The following is a 16,282-nucleotide window of genomic DNA, read 5'->3' on the forward strand; positions in this document are numbered from 1 at the left end:
TCTGCAGGGGCCCCGCAAGCCCTGGCCCAGTGGCAGTCTGGGTCTTCAGCGGCATTTCAGCAGCAGGGGGCCCTTCAGTGCTCCCGAAGACACGGAGCAACTGAAGGGCCCCCACAACCGAAATGCTGCTGAAGATCTGGACCACCGCCGGGTGAATACAAGCGCCGCAGCTCCCCCGGTTTGCCCCAGGCCCCCTGAATCCTCTGGGTGGCCCTGGATATGAATTGTCTTCACATGACTCCTAGGATGCTTGAGTCTCGCAATGTGGAGTAGATTTAGATATATAGATATAATCTGCCCCCACCTTCCCATATTCAATTTTTATTTTGATGAGACATCTGATCTAAAAACCTTACAACTAAGAAAAACAGGATTTCCCAATATGAGCTCTTGAGTTTCCTTTTCACATTAAAATAAGTAGTTTACTTCTTATAGTGTACGATCACTTATTTATTACCACAAGTCTACAGACAATATGATCTCAAGAGAATATAATTTATATACTTTTTTCAAAATAAAATTTACATGGAAATGAATTTTGAAAAGGCCTTTTAACTGTGGTCTTCTCTCCAGGTACTGTAGAGGAAATTATACACGTGAACAATCAAATAATTATTTGTATGCTTACTCCTGTGCAGATAGACCGGCATCCTGTATACATAACAAATCATACAGCACAGTTGGGAAAATCATAGTGAAATGTAACCTGAGAACCTGTTTGGTGCAGCTATATTATTTAGAATGGCTGCCCCTTGTGGCTAGAAGGAAAATGCAGTCGGCAGTACAGCACAAGTGTTTAATCGCTATCATCCGTTTCTTTTCTAATTCAGCTTATCACAACAACAGAGAAAGAAAAGAAAAGAATGTGTCTCTCTGTTCAAAAGGAGCTTTTGTTTGTCTAGTTCCTTTAAATTCATTACTGATTGACAAAATTAAATAATTAAGAGAAGTGGAATGACTTACTCCCTAGATTAACTGTTGAAAAAACTGAGGAATGATGGACTAAGTGGTATGAACTGATAAAAATAAAATCGTAGATACAACATTTATAACAACTCTATGTATATCCTTCCTGGAAGAAACACACACAACCCATGCTGCCACTTCCTCTCCTCTGTGCTACTATCTTGACACCTTTTCTTTTACTGTTCATGTAAGAAAATAAATTGTATTCTCAATTATCTTGTAAATTTCTGATCACCAGATTCGGTCTGGCTTTCATGGTGGTGTGCAGTGCAGTGCAGTGAAAGCAAGGAACCACTGCCTCTGACTTTCCATGATCTGCAAAAAAGCCAGGCAGAAAGGCAGTGGCTCCATCTCTCTCTCTCTCACCACAGAACCATACAATGCCCTAAAAGGGACAGAGATGAGTGAGGCATTATAAAGGATGGATTCTCCTTATAAAGGAGTGTTGTGATAGGCACACTCCTTCTGCCATCCAGTGCACCTCTGAAAAGGTGAAGGTCTGCACTTAAATGTAGTTGTACTTAAATGACCTGTAGTTACTACTCCTTAAAAATAAAACTGCAGGAGGTCTGGTCGGTATTAAGCCACTCTTCCTTCTTCACTCACATTTGTCACCAGATGGACCCAGAGGATTAGCTGCAGTGTCTCTACCTTCCCAGGTCCCTAAAAGTACCCTTGGCTCTATCAAATCAGCCCATGTGTGTATCACTGGCCCCAAGGTAGACTGCATGAATTAGAAATTCTTCAGACTTCATAAAGGTATCCTCTGCTCCTCTTTTTATATTACTTCTCTTGGGATACCAGAGGCAGTCTTTAATCTAGTTATCTGAGTATATGATGGCTTAAAGCCTAGTCTTCAATCCTTCTCTATCTCTTTCCCACTGGCGGTCCCTTCTGATAGTGCTTCTCTTTCTAATCTACCTAATTTGGTTTCTCTGGTTTCTTTCACAGGCTTCAGTTGCTTGTCAATGTCTCCTTGTCATCCAGGATGAAAAGCAGTGAGAACTTCATCCATATAGCATCCCCCTGGACTTTGCAGAAATAGAAGTACTGCACATCTTTTAATTAGCCAGCACTGGATCCTGCAGTAGCCATTTTATAGTCCAGCTGATGCCTTCAAGCAATGCTTCGAGTGGACTGGGCACAGCCACTCCACATGCCTTGAAGAAGTATTGTAAGCCTCACTTTATTACTGATTGTAAAGTGTTTTGAGACCCTTGGATGGAAGGTGCTGTGTAAGTGTAAAGTTAATGTTTCTTCTTTCCCAACTGAACTCCCTTGGGAAATCCCCTGTCAGATAACCAGCTATGTTCTCTGACCCTCAGTAGCTCCACACTCTTATTTAAAATGACTCAAGTCTTTCTGTCAGGATCTTCCAAAACCCTACACAGAGCTTCCAAAAAAAATCCCCAGTCAGAGCTAAAATACATCTGGACTTCTTTATCTGGCGTTACCAATTGATGTACTTGGTACTATTATTATGTAGCTACATAACATCCTCTGCAGCCAGCTGTAAATTGTGAAATAGCACTTTTTTGGCAGCACTCTCAAGACAGTCAGTTACTATTTGCATTAGTATTAAGCTCAAATAATTTGCATTATCAACCCATAAAATAAAATGTATTCAAGTAGCATTAGGATTATGTCACAAACCAAATCAGCAAAGGCACTGAAAGTAATGGCTAAAGGTTATTATTATCTCATCCTCTTATATTTAGGTGCAGCAGCACATACTCGATGTTGTAATGGTGCCCAGCAATTTGAGATCCTTGCAATAATCAGACACAGTAGCCCAAACACTTGACCAGGTCTGAGATTCCCCCCTGCAGAAGGCTGTGACACATGTACAGACTAGACAGTAGGTCACAGTGTTATTAGTTGCAATGGTGTGGACAGCGTGTCCTTAGCTATAGTCGATGTACTTAAACATGTTGTTATATTAATTCATTTGCAAATTGATGCCTGTAAAAATCTTACTATCACACACACAGTGATAAATCACTCTTGGGCTGTATTTTCTATGAACAGCAGGTGGTGATCGTGTTCCCTCTGCTCACGACAGGCTTCCTTCAAAGCTACTAGCTGTGAGCACTTGGTTGCTCAGGCATGCAGTTGTGTAGGGCAGGGAGCAGCCATGTTTATCTATCTCATCACACACACTCCTCCAGAGCCACCTATGAGAATGGCAAGTCTCAAAAGACTAGATGGAATTCTTATGAGCTATGAGCTTGTTAAAAACTCTTTTCTCCTTGTGGAGCAAGCACTGCAGCAAGGACTGACCCATGACATCCTCATGTAGGAAATAAATCTCTTCTATTAGTAAGTGCTGCTATTTTTTGGTTAATTGGTCCCCAATACTGTATAAGTTCCCTGCAATCCATTGGCCAGACCATAGGAACTGAAAATGCGTCTCCTGGTGTTACATTACAGGGACCTGGTGCTGTGGTGAGAGTCCAGTGAGGCCTCCCACTCCTTTTCCCAAGCTGTTGCTTTCCTTGAACAATTAACAATGATGTGAATTTCAAAACCTGCAAGTAATAATTCTGTTTGCAGTGCTATATGTTGCCCTAGTAGAATAATTTGCATTTGGGATGTTATTGACAAAAGCTTACTATATTTCTGTACTGTTCTCTTTTCTGGAGCCAGATGTTGACCTGAGCATCTTGCCCAAAGCCTGTGAGAACCTAGAATGGACTTTGCAATACTGTTGCTAGTGTTCACATGAATGTTGACAGACTTGTGGCCTGAATGGAATGTGCCTTGTGATGCTGCCTTAATGTCCAAGAGTCCTGCCAGTGAGGTTGAGCTATTTCAAGAGGCTAGGTATAGAGCCACTATTTTTGCTGCTGTTCTTCTTAAAGAAATGAGTCCTGACTATGTTTTGAATAAATGGCATTCATGTATTAATTACGATGAGTCAAGGGGCAAGCTTGCATCTCCTAGTAATGCCAGAGCTACGTTTGATTAGTTCATTAACAGCAGATTTATGTAGCTTGTCGCTGCTGAAAATAAAAGTACTACAGCTGTATTAACACTTCCATTCAGCCTCATTTTAGGCACTGAACTGTACACTGTGACCATTGTTGTTATTCAAACTCATGAGCCATTGCTTAATGAAATTATTTCCCTATACACCACTAGTTTAATAATTGTTTTTATTGTGACAATCTCTCATTGCTTGCTTTGTTAAATTCAGGATGCACATAGCAACAGCAGGACAGTTCAGGTGGTATAGCTACACAGGCAATGAAGAAGTACCTTCAGCACTTCAGGTATCTTAGCTGTTGGGTGGAGCAGCTCAGAACTCCAGAGGATGTTTGTTCAATTGGCTCATGTCCTTTTAAATCTCAAGTGTGAATAGGATTGTGTGGGCAACACACATTAGTAACGACACCTAGGCAAGAGAGCGTTATGAACTTCAGCAGACTGAAAACACCAGAATAACAATCCTGGGACTGAAAACGAGGTATTATCACATATACACTATGTGATAATAAATAAAACGAGGTATTATCACATAGTGTATATTTCATATGTGATTATACAAATGAGGCCCCTCCTGTCAAGCAAACAACAGATGTATTGTAAGCCAGGAGCTCGACAGTCAGCTTTTCAGTAAAGCTTGTCTTCCTATGGTTTTCAGGGACACCCAGGGCGGGGGGACAAGTGGGGAAATTTGCCCTGGGCCCCGCAGGGGCCCCCATGAGAATATAGCATTCTACAGTATTGCAACTTTTTTTTATGGAAGGGGCCCCTGATATTGCTTTGCCCCAGGCCCCCTGAATCCTCTGGGCGGCCCTGATGGTTTTTGGCATTCAGGCATCACACACCTGTCCAATGATGGCATAAGAGTGTATTTTAATGAATAAATAAATAAATAAATGCTATCCCAAGGAGTTTTATTGAATAAGTTCAACAGGTTTACAAGATTCAACAAGTGCAGAACAAATTAAATAGGACTAAACTTAGGACCTGATCCAAAGCCCATTGAAGTCAATGAGAGTCTTTCCAATGACTTCAATGGGCTTTGGATGAGGCTCTAAACTACCTCATTCATGGTCCTTTGCATGTGCATGGATTTAGAATTAAACAGTGACTCACACAGAGTAAAAGATTGTTTGACACATTGTATTCCTATTACTGAAGTGCGGGCTTCTTTGTTGGGGGTGGAATTGTGTTTTAACACTCTTATTTTGTATATAAGGAACAAAGAATACAGCCCCTTTGTTCCAGTGTCCCATAGCAACCAAACTGATATTGCAAAATGTCACCCTTTGATCAACAGTTAAGGAAAAATGTTAATACATACCACTGGATCTCCAATTTAATTACATACAAATGGACTGATTGTCCTCTCACTTAATACCTGTACAAATCAAGCATAATCCCATTTAAATCAGTGGAATTACACCAGAATAAAACTGGTGTGAGAGAAAAATCAGGCCCATTGTCTCTTGCATAAAATATACAATTAATAAAAGGAGTGAAATGCCAGCTTGCTTGAGGGAGATTCCATGCCATATTTCAGAGATGACTTTGCCAATGTTTGCCCCAATTACCACTAGTTAAAGCCCATATGAAAGGGAGTGGAAGGAGATGGAAAGAGAAGACTGCAGCTCAGCATGGGGTTTCTGTGACCAAAGTTATTTGATTGCTGTTGAGCAAGCAGATGTGGGTCAAGAGGCAAGTGTTGGCTGAAGTACTTGAGCCTTATGCAAAAGGGAGCAAGAGGAGTTGGGAAAAGCTGATTTTGGCTTAGGAGGGAGGGTATGAAGTAACCAGGTTTCACTTGAAGGAGAGTGAGAGGAAAAAGAACGATTCAAATGTGGTTCAACAGGGTAGCCTCTGAGGGTGCCATAGGAAGAACTCAGAAGCACAGCAATCGTGACAACTGCATTTGAAAATCCACAGGTCTTCTTCAAAGTCTCATTACCCATTTAATCAGAGCCCTTTCAGACTTAGCTGTGCCCCAATTGGCTTGTGTGGATATTGTCCCCCCAAATCATTCACACGCAGGCCCACTCTTTCATCAGTGGCCAAACTTTATGTGGATGCCTGGCTCAGAGGAAGGCAACAGAACGCCATCAATATGTTGGGAGTGTTATTTGCATTTCAGAAGCAGAATGGGCAGGACATGCCCCTTGTTGGACATTCATATTAGAGCTGTTTTAATCATGGATTTTTTGGTTTGCTAACAGTTGTAAAAAAAATCATAGGGAAAAACTGTTTTCAATCAACCCCAAATCAAAAATTTCCAGAATTTTTGGCAAACTGAAAAGTTGGGAAAAAAACATTTTAGGTTTCAGGCCAAACAAAACATTTAATTCAATCTGAAATTAAACATTTCATTTTGATTTCAGGCATTTTAAAACTTAAAAAAAAAAAAAAGCAAAGGAAATTTCTAAACAGGAAAAATCAAAACATTTAATTTATAAAATGTCAAAATGAAATGTTTTGACTTTTTCAGAAATTTTTTTTAGGAGTTGTTTGGTTTGTTTGTTTTTTCAACCAAAATAATTTGCTGAAACAACATAAATCAATTAAAGTTTTATCAACCGGAACCTGCATTTTTTTCTCAAAAAAAGTTTCAGCTGAAAAATTTCATCCAGCTATATTCAAAAGTATAAAGTGGTGATAGAGTGTCCCATGGTGATTCCCACAGGCCCTTCGGGACTGTTGGCAATCTGTATTACTGCAGGCCAAGCACTGGTTTGTGATGAGTATCCACAGTAGAGAAGATAAGGGGACAATATTTTCATCTAGTCACCTGCATGAATTAATTGATATTTTATATAGGTCTATGTGACATGGCAGTCTTTGCCCTTTGGACCACCTGAAACTTCCTGGGCACTTCCACATTTGTAAGCACCACTGTGTTATTTATGGAGTCCTCTCCACTAGTTCACCAGTACAACCTCAGGCAGAGACATACAATTAGAAATAAACTTCCCTCTTTGCCCACTCTCTGGGGAGGGAGAGGGAAAGATCTCCTCTTCTCGATATCCTGTCTCCTATGGCCCCCTTCCAGCCTTCCGCCCTTGTACTTTCCTCCCTGTTCCCAGCTGACGGGCTGATTGCAGTCATTGGGTATGTCTACACGGCGATTAGAAAACAAAAAACCCCACCCATGGCTAAAAATTGCAGTGTAGGCACTGGGGCTCGGGTTGGAGCCTGGGCTCTCAGACCCATACCTTCATGGTTTCAGAGTCAGGGCTCCAGCCTGAGCCCCAATGCCTATACTGCAGTTTTATAGCCCTGAAGCCCCAAATCCTCCAGCCCAAGTCATCTTGCCAGGGGCCAGCTGCAGCCATGCTGTTGATCTTTTATCCCAGTGTGAACATATGTATTAGCTTATCAGCTTCCTGCCTAATTAAGCCATTAAGCACGCATCCTCCCCCAACCTTAAATCCATTCTAGGGGGTAGGGATGGTTAGTACCTTAGTGACCAGAATGCTGGGTCAGCTCTAGGCTGCTAGCACTCCGTCACTGTCTATTTTAAATTACTCCCAGGGCCCTAATCCCACACTAATAGTAATAAATGCTTGTACTGCACCTAGCTCAATAGGACCAAATCCTGAAGAAAAAAGAGAGTCTTCTAGGAATCCTGAGCACTACCAAAGTGCAAACAATAAGTAATACAACCTCTGGTGGAGTGGACTCAGGAAATAACAGTAGTGCTTGCAAACATGAAGTGTCCTGTCTGTCACAGGAGGGTAACTACCTCAGAAGGCAGTTATGAGGCTAAATGTATTAGTGTTTGTCAGGTGCTCAGTTAGTTCTGCTATGAACACCACAGCAGAAAAATAAAACTAACAAAGATGTATTTAAAACATAAAAAATGCAAGTATTTATAAAAGACTGTTTGAAGTGTTGTAGCCATGTTGATCCCAGGATCTTAGAGAAACAAGATGGGTGAGATAATATATTTGATTGGGCCAACTTCTGTTGATGAAAGAGAGCTACTCAGAGCTCTTCTTTGGGTCTATCACAACATATGCTATACCTCATCCAGTGTACTAAATGCCCCAATAGCAACTATGTGGGTGAAGCCAAATAATCATTACACTCCAATTAATTCACACAGAAAAATGATAAAAGAGAAAACCACCACATCACCCATGGGCAAACACTTTTCAAAAAGCCATCGCTGCTTATCTGACCTCTCAGTCCTTGTCCTTAAAGGAAACCAGCTCAACACTTTCCAAAGATGAGCCTGGGAGCTTAAACTCATAACTTTGTTAGACACTAAAAATCATGGTCTTAATAAAGACACCAGATTTATATCTGGTTACAACTTATATCTGGTTACAAATCCACTACCCCTCGCCTCTCCTCGTTATCCTATGACTGGCAAAGTGTTATTGAGACACTTCACCTTGGAATGTACTAACTACATATGCTAAACAGTCTGTTCCACCTTGTATTTAGTTGCAGCACTCTGAATACCTTTCCCAGACCTCAGGAAGAGCTCTGTATAAGCTTGAAAGCTTGTCTCTTTCACCAAGAGAAGTTGGTCCAATAAAAGATAGTACCTCACCCACCTTGTATCTCTCTCTCTAGGAGACTGAAATTTTCCATCCTAAAAGTCAGCGAAAACTGAGTGAAGAAAAACAAAGTAAACCGCAAATAATTCAGTCTAAGTAGCATAGGTAAGGAGTAGATACATATTTTTTTCTTTATATCATCCCTGGAAGTATTAAAATAATCCACATGCTACATTTTATTAAATATTTACATTTGTTTCTAAAAATTAACAAATAAACCCCCCCATAAATTCATTTACATTTCCAAACAAAATCATGGTCATAAGTCAGCAGTAAGGTTTCACAAACGCTAGGCGCATGGCACTCCATTGAATCCAAAGCTAAACCTATGTCAGCTGGAATAATTTATATTTTGATCTGAATCCCTCAAATAACTCACTTTCTTAATTACTGTCTCCTCTGACAGTGAATCTTGTGAATACACAGTTAGCTTTAGACACTGAACACAGGATGATGCTGTTGACAAATAGCGACATTATTTCATTACATTAAATCTTACCCTCAAACTAAGAGTTTTCTACCTCATTTGTCAATAAAAACCATTTACAGACTCCTGCTGTCTGGCTGCACTATTGATCCAACTCCTGAACAGCAACTGATTAATCTGCAAATGGCCATAATTTAAAAATATTCCTGATAAATCATGATAGTTCCATTCAGAGTTGCTCATTATTGTCATGTAAACAACCATCCACTTGTACCTGAATCTAAATAGATTTGCTGTAAAGCAGAATCAAGTCATTCAATCAAGGAAGAATTTGAAAGGCACCTAATCATCCCAATAAACTAATATTTGTCATGAAAATTATTATGAATGATAAGAGATAAATGTACACCACAAAGCTTTAAGCTTCACTTCATGACTTTCCCCAAAGGTTTTTTTTCAAATAGACATGTGTACTACAGTGTAATTGCAAACCTAGAAACTTCACTATGGTCTCTATGCTTCACACTATGACTACTTAGAACTTCATAGTGACAGTGCTGAAAGGACTTAGATCTTCATATACTTCAAAAAGCACAGTCCCTTACTACCTGAGCTAATAAAGTATCTCCTTTAGCTATTTGCAGTATAAAGTATTTAACACACCTCTGAGCAGTTCTGATTGTATCCACTCAAACCAGTGGTACACATACACTAGCTAGTTAATTACAGGATTTCTTCTGATTAGGATAAATTGTAGTAGAGGGAGTTTATACTTTTCCTGGGAAAATTTCTCAGAGAAAAAGGGTTCATATAACCATAGATTTTAAGGCTGTAAGGGACCATTAGGTGATCTAGTCTGACCTTTTTCAACAAAGGCCACAGAACTTCACCCATGGAACTGATGCCTGCAAAGCCCAAGAACTTATGTTTGACTAAAACATCTCTTCCAGAAGGGCATCCAGCCTTGATCTGAAGACATCAAGAAGTGAAGAATCCACCACTCTCCTTGGTAGTTTGTTCCAATGGTTAATCACTTATTGTCAAAGACTGCGCCTCATTCATAATTTGAATTTGTCTGGCTTAACTTAATTTCCAGGAGTTGGTTCTTGTTATGCCTTTCTCCATAGGTTAAAGAGCCCTTTAGTACCTCATATTTTTTCCCTGTAAAGGTACTTAAATGTGGGCACTAGAGCTGGATACAGTATGTATCATTCTCAACAATACTGTATGTAGAGGTAAAAATCACCTCCTTATTTCTACTCTCTATTCTTCACACTTCCAAGAATCACATTAGCCTTTTCACCACAACATTGCACTGGGAGCTTATGTTAAGTTGTTTGTCCTCTATGACCCCTAAACATTTTTCAGCATCGCTGCTTTCCACTCTGCATTTTTTGATTCTAGATATATGATTTTCCATTTGACTATTAAGTTAAATATATGCAATTTGCAAGTACCTTAGACTCTGGATGATAGCACAGGTCTCCACAGATGTTTTCATGTATCTTACATTCCAGTGATAGGCATGGTCTATTGCTTTGGTTCATTGGTAGCTGCTGGGCTGCAGTACATCGCCGCCAGGCTTTACGTAAGAGATCATATCCAAGAATAATGCCATTCGGTTGTCCTGGTGATGCCCAGTCAATTTGAAGAGATCTACAGTAAATAGAATAATTAATGTTTGGTACAACAATTAATTTAATATTTCTATTTTTAGTTGAGCTTCTGCTGATATTCACATTAATTTAGAAGTCGCCAGTAGTTTCTTGTTATATTGGTCATATAGAGTGGAATTAGTAAAAGTGTCAAAAATCCCCTTCTAAATTGTCAAATTAACAAAATCTTTAATAGCCAAAAAAGTAGTAAACTAGAAAAAATTGATAATATTTGGGAAAATGAACTCCTTACATGGACTGGACAAAGCACCTAAAAACTTAGAGATATAAAGGACCAATTAGATCATCCAGTCTACGTATATGCTAACATAAGATTTTTCCTTACAGAACATTTTCTAGCATTTTGTCCAGTTTGATATAGAATAAGTATAGAAGACCTAATACAGTAGATATTTCCTATCTCCAGCTTCTATGACTCTAGGATGTATTGTAGCATCAGGTACTAGCACCATTGCCAAAGCTGAGATAGACATTCCATTGTAAACCAATCTTTTCATTTGTTAATAACTTTCACAAAATAATTCCTTTTGGTCTGAAATGTCTTCTAATTGTCCCCTCCTCATTGGAGAATTAAAGACAACCAAAAACAATGTGTTGAGCCCTTTGAGTTAGATAAGAATGAAAAAATATGTATCTTTTTTCTGCGTTAGCAAAATTGTTTGATTTTATCTTTTTGGTGGTGACATAACTCAACATGCATCTGAGGAAGTGGGTATTCACCCACGAAAACTCATGCTCCAAAACGTCTGTTAGTCTATAAGGTGCCACAGGATTCTTTGCTGCTTTTACAGATTCAGACTAACACGGCTACCCTCTGATACTTAACTCAACATGATGAATTTTAAAAACTTCAGACTTAGAATGTGTCTCAGTAAGCAATATTTCTCTTTCTAAGTTTGAATTTCTTTCATTACGAAATAAAGCGAGAAGTGAAAAAGAAGTGTGTATAGTATGAAGGATTCAAGGCTTCTGGATCTCCTGTGTGAAAGGTGTGATTCTGCACTATATCCAACATAGTGCCTACAAGGCACAATTCAGTCCTTGGTTTCAATATTTAGCATCAGACTATCCAGTTTAGAAGAAAATGAATTTTATATACAGATAGGAGGACTAAAGGAAAAAAATCAGTCTAGTCTGTAGAACACTGCAGTATCCATGGACTATTGTCTCCAGAATCAGATCCAGCATTACTAAAAACAGCATTCTATTTTTCCAAAGGAAAGATCTCAAAATTGCCACTAAAAGGAATAAGAAACCCTCTCCCCTAAAAAAACTCATGTTAAAACATTTTTCACATAGATATTTAGAATGAAAATGTTATTAAAGTTTCATATTCTAGCACAATTATGATCACCACTTTACATGTATTTAGGCTGTTTTGTGTTTCTCTCGCTGTACATCAGACGACATTCTCACTTAAGTAATGGATTGAAGTGCAGGATTACTGCTACATACCAGTTCTCCTATCTGTATATAAAATTGTCTAGTACTTACTATTCCCACAATATATTTTTTTAAAAATCTCCATAGCCCAATTACACAGCCACTGTCAGAATGCCAGTGACATCATAAATTAGCATTAATATAAACCAAGACAGTTACACTCAAACAATAGCAGCTGAGATAAGCTTTGACATCTTCACAGAATAAAAATAACAGTGCACTATTATTTCACTTCCTTGAGGTATAAACAGAGGAACACACATAGCAATATGCATCTGCAGAGAGAGAATTAATGTCACCTATGAAGGAATAACTTCATAGGTGACTTGTAGAGTCACCATTATTATTCTGAGGTCTTCATCTGACTCACTGAATTAATTCCACATTCTGTAGATGGCTATTTTGTATTCACTGCATATTCAACTATCGAAAAAAACCTCCCTACACTCAAGTAACATTCCAGGATCTGCTTTAAACTCACAAAAGCAGGAAAATATACAGAGAAAGCTGAAGAGAGGAGAAGAAAAGAAAAGAAAAAAAGGCTAGCACTTCAACCTTTATTCATACCATTGTGACTCTTCCAGTCTTTGCACACTGCAGAACCATGGCAAAGCCAACATTTCTAGCCATACTGCTGAATGATTTTGTGTTTGAGAGTTTCACTCAGACCCTCGGGGTAAATTTTCAAAGCATTGTGCAGGGTTTTACAGGTTTGCAAGTCACATTTCTCACTAAAGTCAATCGGAATCACATGTCTAAAACATCGTACAATGGTTTGAGCATTTTACTTCTTAGATAGGGCTCAATGTATGCTACTGTTTAAAAAGCAAGCACGCTATTATTATTATATTTACACAGATACAACTATAGCTAAGTGAATATTATTTAAAATAACTCTGCAAATGCTTGCCCAAATTCTTTAATAAATTTGTTTCAGCCATGCTCACGTCCTTCAGTGTGTCCTTTTCAGGTGAAATTTACCCCTGTCCAGACGACCCAGATAAGGACTATGCACCACTTAAGACAGATTTATATTCAGCAGTGTCTACATAGGACTTACATTACACGTAAGCTTTGTGTTTGTGTAACAAATGTCACCTTGGCCACCACACCAGAGACTGAACTGGGGGCCTCCACAGCTATAGATTCTTGAGTGTCCACTGCTTGAGCTAAAGAGCCAGACTCTGTAGTTGGGAGCTGTAACAGAATCAGATCCTCTGGATTGGCACAGATGGGGATGTCAGTCTCTGTGGTTTACACATTTCCTCTGGACAGAGGAAACTCATCCCCAACAGCTGAGTTCAGCCCCCACTTATATAACAGCTGTCATCTTTGCTAATGCACTAAGGATCGAACCAGGGACCCATGCTTTATGGGAGATATAGTCCAGCTGGGGAGCCTGACCAATAGAAGAGAATCTTGGCATGAGGCACCAGAACTACAACTCCCAGGAGGCACTGAAGCACCTCAGGAGGACATATTAATTTCAAACTGACCTCAACAACGTGTTTTGATTAGTTCAACAAATCAAAACATTTTGATTCAGGAATGTTGAAATATTTCATTTTAATCAGAAACGTTTAATCAGACATTTCTGAATCAAACATTTTCAGAATTTTCCATTCTACAAATATTTCAATATTTTTTGTCTCCATAGAGAATAAAACAAAATTTTGAAATACCTTAATTTTGATCAGCTCTAGTTATTAGGAGTTTGATTATTATAGTATCAACCACCCTAAGGATCCAAAAATCATAAGCCAACCCCACCCATGCCCAAAATCATAAGTTTGTTTTAAACATTATGAGATTTAAAAACAAGTAATTTGGAGGTTCTAATGTTAGAGTCTTTAGGGTTCATATTTTAAGCTTTTCTCTTCAAGGATGAGGGCTAGACATTTACTTAAAAAAAAAAAAGAAATCTTAAGATTCTCACATAATCAACTGACTTTGGGAGTGAGGAGCTTAAGAAAAATACCAAAAATTATGAGATTCACAATAAAATGGTAAAAGAGGGGAACACTGTTAGTATTCTTACCAGTAATGATCATTGGGGAAAATAAATTCCTAATTAGGGATCATATATATTGAATTATTGTCTCTCTAGACCATCACTTCTTCATAGCAGAGGGAGTCTTTTGTATCAAGGACTACAGGACTTAGATATTTAGGGACACAATACGACACACAATAACCAAGACACAGACTTGTTGGGACTGTGAATCAGGTAAATAGTGCTTTGCTCCTTAAGAGCAACAGGTGATAAGTGCTATACAGCTAAGTATTTATTATTAGAGAATTTTTAGCTTGAAGATCACAGATCCTCAGGATAATTCTTACTCATTTGTCATGGTCTGGATTGATGCAGTAGCTCTATAATCCACATGTGCATCTGTAAGTTCTGCTTCCCCCAGAAGCACCTAAAGGGCTTTTCTTTTCTTTCAGACAGCTCTGAGGATTTCTCTGTAGTGTAGCCCCTAACCCGCAGGCTCCTTATCACAACCACCAACCTCTTAGTTCAGAACAGAATAGAACCCCCAATAAGGTTCATCGGCACTGTCCCTTACTTGTCTGGAATGGTCAGAGTTGCTATTAAGCAACACAGCCATTATGTACTTTTTTGGAAGGCTGAGTTTATCACCTTTGAAAAAGATAGAAAGAAAGAAAGATTTGTTTTTTAAAAAGCGAAAACTGATTTTCAAAACAAAGTGATTAGTCCACTACCCAAACCAGTGGGCAGATGGAAAGTGCATGGCATGGTGAGAGAAGAGCTGCATGCTTCTAGTACTGAAATGAAATGCTCTCACATAGGGATTAATCCTAAGTGCCTTACTCAGGCAAACTGCACCCTTGATTGCAATGGGAATTATGACTGAATAAGAAAAATGAACAAGGAGTTCACGAATGGGTTCCATACTGTTTTGTGTTTCAAGACTGGCATTAAAAAAAAAAGAATAAATGTTGGACTGTAACATTTTGTGCCAAGTTTCAGCCTGAAGCTGAGTTACTAACTGTTGGAGGTGGTGGGGGAAGACGGTATTCATAATGGTGATGGTGGTATAACCTTCATTAGAACAGCCTGGATAGAGCTGTTATCAGAAAGACTTCTAAAAAGTTGGTGGGTGAAATTATAATTTATGTCATACAGCACCTGGAGGCAAATTTGAAAACAATTATTTGTGAGTGCTACAAAGACATTATCCTACAGCTTTCTCATCAATAATACAGCCCCCGAAACTGATTCAGAAGTGGAGAAACTGCCAGGGTTCCAATTAAGGACAATAAACTGCATGATCTGTGCTATATCTGAGCCTTCTCATGAGCCCACACTCTAGAAATGCCTTTTTTTTGGTCTGTTGGCAGATACATATTAAAATATCCTTTTGTTTATACAAACTGGAATTTTCCCCCTAAGCTTAATCCTTTATGGAGGATAAATAAGAAAAATTCATATTCAGTCCAGCACCTGCTGAAGCTGTCAGCTGCTGTGTTTGTCATATTTCAATCAAAGCTGAAGCCAGCCAGCCATTTTTATACTGCACAGTCCCTACATATTTGAAGACCAGAATTAATGAATTAGCTATTGATTAAATTCCACTCTAGCAAATCCACCGTGGCAAATAAATGAACTACCCAGGGCACATGTAGGCCACGGCCAGACATGTCCGGGCAATCGATCAGTAGTTAGTATTCTTTTGGGATATAAGAACAGCTGATGATAATATGACATGTAGGGAAAGGCAATGTAGAAACAGTCTGTTTCTGGCTGAACAGATTATAAAATTGGAAGGTATTTCTGATCTTTTTGCTCTCATGTGTTATGACATATTTAGTTTGTAAATAATAGCAGAAACACACATAAGTGTTTGCAGTACAGACAAAGGCATACATAAAGTTAAAGCCAAGGGCACAAGATGAGATCCTGAATTGAGTTCTTATCATCAAACAAGCTTTGTATGTATGACAGAAAAATAGCAAGCTTAATTTCACCCAATGATTACCTTATTCAGAGACAAATATAGAATTCAAGGAAAATGTAGAAATGATAAACAGCAAACAGAAATTCCTTTTAAATATTGGGAGAGTAAATCCATTCTGCTGACCATTTCTGAAGGCTTAGATATTAGATTTTAGTTACACCTCTACCCCGATATAACGCGACCTGATATAACATGAATTTGGATATAACACGGTAAAGCAGCGCTCGAGGTGAGGCGGGGGGTGTA

The 16,282-nt window shown here is 38.9% G+C and overlaps 1 protein-coding gene across 1 annotated transcript in view; it reads right to left on the reverse strand.

The window, feature by feature from the left end:
* USH2A (usherin) overlaps positions 1 to 16,282 on the reverse strand; it is a 570,592-nt gene that overhangs the window by 132,657 nt on the left and 421,653 nt on the right. The window contains exon 47 of the mRNA XM_050950274.1: positions 10,395 to 10,593. Coding sequence (XP_050806231.1) covers positions 10,395 to 10,593 — 199 coding nt within the window. The remainder of the gene's footprint in view (positions 1 to 10,394; positions 10,594 to 16,282) is intronic.

The sequence above is a fragment of the Gopherus flavomarginatus genome, chromosome 4 (genome assembly GCF_025201925.1).
Source record: "Gopherus flavomarginatus isolate rGopFla2 chromosome 4, rGopFla2.mat.asm, whole genome shotgun sequence".
NCBI lineage: Eukaryota > Metazoa > Chordata > Testudines > Testudinidae > Gopherus > Gopherus flavomarginatus.